This window comes from Miscanthus floridulus, chromosome 3 (genome assembly GCF_019320115.1).
Source record: "Miscanthus floridulus cultivar M001 chromosome 3, ASM1932011v1, whole genome shotgun sequence".
Taxonomy (NCBI): Eukaryota; Viridiplantae; Streptophyta; class Magnoliopsida; order Poales; family Poaceae; genus Miscanthus; species Miscanthus floridulus.
Genome location: NC_089582.1, coordinates 100,252,844 through 100,258,092, shown reverse-complemented (window position 1 = coordinate 100,258,092; position 5,249 = coordinate 100,252,844). Strand labels below are relative to the sequence as shown.

Here is a 5,249-nt window from a genome sequence, read left to right as displayed (position 1 = left end):
TAGCCACGTCAGCCCTCTACCGCGCCACCATGGCCGTACCATGATAATAGATGAGCCAAAAGTGTTAATTTAAAAAAAAAGACAACGTTAAATTTAAAATTAGTTTTAAAAAGTGTTAAAATTAAAAAAAAATCGAATTGCCGCCGCCACGCCCAAGCACGCCTCCTCGGGAAGAAAATCAATGCTAGTGCACTGTAATCCCGTAACTTCCGTGTTGACAATATCCATCCCAGAGAGAAAGAAAACCGTTTCGCTCACCATAAATCGAATTCTGTAACCTCTCTCCCTCTCGTCTCTCCCTCGTCCCTCCCCTTCTTCGGTTTCCATCGCAAAACAATCTCCCCCCGCTTCTCCGCGCCGTTACCAAATCGGCCCCTCCCGCAAAACCGCAATGGAGTTCGCCTTCCGCGGCCGACCCACCGCAGCAGCAGCCGACGACGAAGAAAACGGCCGTCTCCGCCGCTTCCCCGACGCTCCGCCGTCGCAGCCGCACGGTCACGGTACTACTCTACTTTCGCCATTGCTTCGATGTTTTTATATGGATGCGGGATGCTTTTTTTTCCACAGAAAAGGGGGATTTTGGGCGTGCTTGGCTGGGTTCCAAAACTTGCCCAACCAATTACTTTGGGGTATTGATCGGTTCACTGTCAAAAATTGGCACACTAATTTCTATGGCCAAAATCACGGCAAAGTCACTGGAAACTTCTTCGATTGAAAAGGGATTGCTGCTATGTCATGACACTCAACCAAATATATATGTCTACATTTTTGCCCTAACTTTTATAAATCTTGATTTTTTTGATAATATAAATCTTGATTTTAGTAAGCCTAAGGCCCCGATTGGATCCCATTGGATTTTTAGAATCTGGATAAAAAAATCTGATGTGTTTTATTGGATTACGTGTATGTATGTAAAAATTTTGGATGGGATTTTAGGATTCTGAGATTTTTTTATCCGGATTCTTAAAATCCTATGGTAACCAAACGGCACCTTAGGCAGCGAAACAAAAAAAACGACTTTTCTTTTATGTGTTTCTTGATTTGTAGATTGCCCCAATATATTTGCATTAGTTCAATCGTTTCTTTGAATTTCTTTGCGATATCGCTTGATGTTGATGTTCAGAACTTCAGATTGATGGTGATCGTAGAGATATCTGATGATCTCATCAAAAAGAATTTGGGTTTTCTCTTGTGACACCAAAAATGACGATGCGTGCAATATGGTAGAAAAAATTGTAAACGTTTCATCTAATCCTGTTCATCTGACAATAATGCTCTTGCCACCGGTGAGCAGGTGACGCCAATACATCAGGGGTAGACGCCGCGCTGTTGACGAGGAGGCAGGAGCTGCTGTTGGAGCTGCACAAGGGATTCATGCACCAGGACATGATCTTGCGCGAGCTCATGGAGACTGAGCGCGCCATGTGCCTTACCACCGGCGGCTACAACTACAATCCTGTGTCAGCACTCCCATGGTCACAGGATTACGGGCGTCGCTGGACGCCGTCGGTGCCTTCTTTGGAAGCACCTCTCCGCCAGCCGAGCCCTTGTGGCTGTGGAAGCTCCACGGCGGTCAGGGCGCCTCCAGTGTACCCACATGTGGAGCGGTCACCGGTACTCAACTTTCCTGAGCATTTTAAAATTACAATCTGAGCTATCTAGCATTGTTGAAAACAGCAGTACTTTGTTAGTCGACCTGTGATGTGAAGTTTACAGTTGATCATAAGTACAGGCTATGGATAATCACACCAGTACTTTGTTAGTTGCTTGTTTCCTCCACATTCTTGTAATGTGGAGAGTTTTTTTTTCATTTATCAATTCTGTTAAGCCTAAAGTCTAAACAAACTTCATTTCATACAGCATGCACCTGAGCAGACTAGGCCAGGCAATGATGCCGAGCAGCATCAAGCGTGCAGGTCATCTGGGGTGAGGACACATCCGTTTAACGGCTATTTCGAACTGTGTCATTCACCGAGCAAGCAGACTCCAGTGGCAGCCAAAGCCGGTATTAATCAGATACGGCCATCATCAGGACACCAACAGGCCGTTGTTTGGGAAAAGATTGGTGTGGAGGATGTTCATAACATCCAGGCATTGCATGAGATGAAGAACCAGAGCAGTGAGGGTCAGAAGGCCATAGACTCTGCCATTGAGGATTGCATAAAGAAACCCATGCATCAGCGTCTTCAGTACAAGCCGGCAGATCAGGAGAATGCAGCAAACAACGAGCAGAAGAGTACAGAGTTCAACGAGGTAGGTTCACGTTTCTCACCCTCAGTTTTTGCGCCCCCCCCCCCCCCCCCCCCCCCCCCCCCTCCCCTTCGGACACACACATAAAAAAAGGTTTGCTAAGACTAATTTGTCCGCGATGTCATTTTCCTTGCGAACTTGCAATACATTATTTATGTCCTGAACATTGCTCGTTTCGCCATCAAATACTTGTTGCGATCATAAGTACTTAGGAGCCATTGGTAATCATGTAAAGATTCAGTAAAACATTCCTAGTCCAAAAGAGTTGGTAGCATATGCCTTATGTAAATGGAACAAAATAAAGTAAGCCTTTTGAGATCCCTTAGTCCTTGTAGACTTGAAAGAGCCAAAAAGGTAAGGTAGGTTGTTTTCAAATTTTCATCTCCTGGTCACATCTTTCCCTAAACATTGATAGGGGTCCTATAGGGTGTGATTGGTTGCTTGCTCTAGGCCTCTAGTATAAGTCTACATTGCGCCTTATGTAGCATAGCTCAAGCCACATCATAAATGTATGCTATGAGCTGGTATTTGGTTGATCTGCATAGGCAAGTTGTATTTGGTTGCCCGACTTGTACATGTGGTCACCTTCTTTGGGTGATATGAAAATCTATCACCTCTTGTTCTTCTCCGACATTGCAAGGCAGCAGCTTTTCCTTCTACACCGATCTCAGCAGAACCACTACACCTGCAGATTGACCACCACCAGCAACTTCTCCAAACTGAGCACCACCACCACTCCTCCTTTGTCCATCCTCTCTTCCACCATCTCCCAAATCAGCAAGCTGCAGATTGACACTAGCCCAAATCCCAGCACCTGCAGCAAGCAAACACAACTACCATCTTCTTCTTCCCGACTTTTCTCCTCTTCTAAACTAGGAGTACAATGTACCTAGGCAAATCAGGCAAGCCAGGATTCCTCTATCTCCCTGCTCCTTTCTTTTACCCAGCGACGCGAGCACCTTTGGCGAGCTGCTGCACACCGAGGTTGTCGCCCGGGGACACCATCCCCGCACGGCGGCATGGACAGGAAGTGGAGGGCTTGTCAGGGTGTAGTATGGTGTGGGGAGCGGAAGGGTCGACATTCTCCTAGTGGGTGGCAAGCCGGCAAGTCAAGGGATGGGGAGCGGGCACTGGCAGCCTCCACATGCACGGACCATTAACAGTAAACTGGGAGGGGCATCTATACTCTGTTGGTCGCCTCTGCCTCACATGGATGTCATGATTAGAAGCCGAAGTGAACGCTCAATTTCCCCAATTGCTAGGCAATGCAGGCGGGTCCTTTTTAAACTGCACAAGTCCTATACAAGCAACCAAACATGACGATCCATATATTGAACTAACTTGAACAATTGAAAGTAAGCTTAGATCAGATGCACCCCCAATGCATGAACCAAACACAGGCATATTCAATCAACTTACAATTGAGTGAGTTTCGCGAAATCCATGCCAGTGCATAACTGCATACATTATTCTTCCCAATTTATTATGTTTTTGTTTGTTTGCTTTGAGATGCAGTATTACCCACTAGTGCTGTGGAGTCTAAACAAACTTTCCTCTTATAAACAGCCAATACCTGAAGGAACTTCTGCTGGGGTGAAGAGGAAGTTGACTGCCCCAAGTTCACCTGTCAAGAAACAGAAGCCTCTTGGGCAATGGAGCTCCACTGTCTGCCACATTAACCCAGTTAGCCAGCACCAACTTGAGGAACATCTGGCTGCCAAGTGGCACCGGTCAAATGTCGCCGCACTGCAAACATCGAGGAGCAGCAACCCTGAGCCTAGCATGCAAGCAACGCCTGCTGGGAGCAGGAACATCACGACGAACGCTCGCCAGGACGGCAAGGAGGAGGTGCCGGAGAACAGATGGACGTGCACACTCTGCCAGGCCAAGTGCACCAATGAATCGGACTACCACAGCCATCTCGGGGGCAGGCGGCACCGGGAGAACGAAGAGGCCAGGCGCGCGAGGCTCTACTGCTCGGCGTGCGACGTGCAATGCAACAGTGAGAAGATGCTGGCGTCACACCTCGGCGGGAGGAGGCACCGGGAGACGCTGGAAGGGAGCGAGAGCGATTGAGATGCTGGGTGGGGCACGGGAGGGAAGCTGTTAGCGGGGTTCCGGATGGGTTTTAGCTGCTTGTTAGGTTCTGTTCGATCTGCCATTTTTTGAGGGGCACTATGTACGGTGGACGAAGCTGCTATTGCTTGGTCTGCTGCCAAACGCAGTTCGGTGACTTCTCAGTTCTCACGGTGGTAGGTTTTGTTAATGCAACTTTTATCTTGGGCCCAAGAGAAAACAGACTTTAATGCAACTTTTATCTTGGGCCCAAGAGAAAACAGACTTTGAAATACGTATGTTTCCGTGTAGCATTTGATTGGTGTTACTGATGGGCGATGTTTTTATTTTAATATCGTGCTAGACATCTTCCACAACGATAGGATATGGATACGGTATGCAATTGTTCCTAGCCTTTGATCGATACTGGCCTGCTTTCTTTGGAAGCCCAGAGTATTTTTTTTTTAGTTTCATTTTCTCCATATAACTCGTATAATCCAAGCCAGCAGCGACTCCAGTTTCCTTCCGGCCACAATAAAAAACGAAGAATCCGTGGCAAAGCTGTACCCAACTCCCATCTAGGAAGCAGGATTTGGGAGAACTGTTGTTTTCATTGATCTCAGAAATATATTTATATAAGTGGAGAGGTGTTACGAAGGGACACGACTATTCTCAAAAGACATGTCCTTTAGAACTAAAATTAACTGTCTAATCCTATCCATTAATCCTGTGGTTGATAGATGAGATCACTCGTGAAGAGACGCATGTTCGTCTGTAGATGTCCGTTCGCGTATAGGTATCGTTTCACAACACTCCCCCCTTGATCGAATCTTCCTTGAGATCAATACAGCTGTAAGCTGAAATTCCTCGAAAAAACCTATAGGAAAAATCTGAGGAATATATGATATGCCATAAAAACTCATTTAAACCTTATTAAAAAATAA

At 46.5% G+C, this 5,249-nt stretch overlaps 1 protein-coding gene across 1 annotated transcript; it reads left to right on the top strand.

Annotated features, from left to right (window-relative positions):
- Positions 1 to 264: 264 nt before the first annotated feature.
- Positions 265 to 4,619, top strand: LOC136546258 (uncharacterized). Its single transcript, XM_066538227.1, has 4 exons — positions 265 to 500; positions 1,295 to 1,614; positions 1,861 to 2,253; positions 3,817 to 4,619. The coding sequence occupies exons 1-4, from the start codon at positions 392 to 394 to the stop codon at positions 4,324 to 4,326; spliced, it is 1,332 nt and encodes a 443-aa protein (XP_066394324.1). The 5' UTR covers positions 265 to 391; the 3' UTR covers positions 4,327 to 4,619.
- The last annotated feature ends 630 nt before the right edge of the window (positions 4,620 to 5,249 follow it).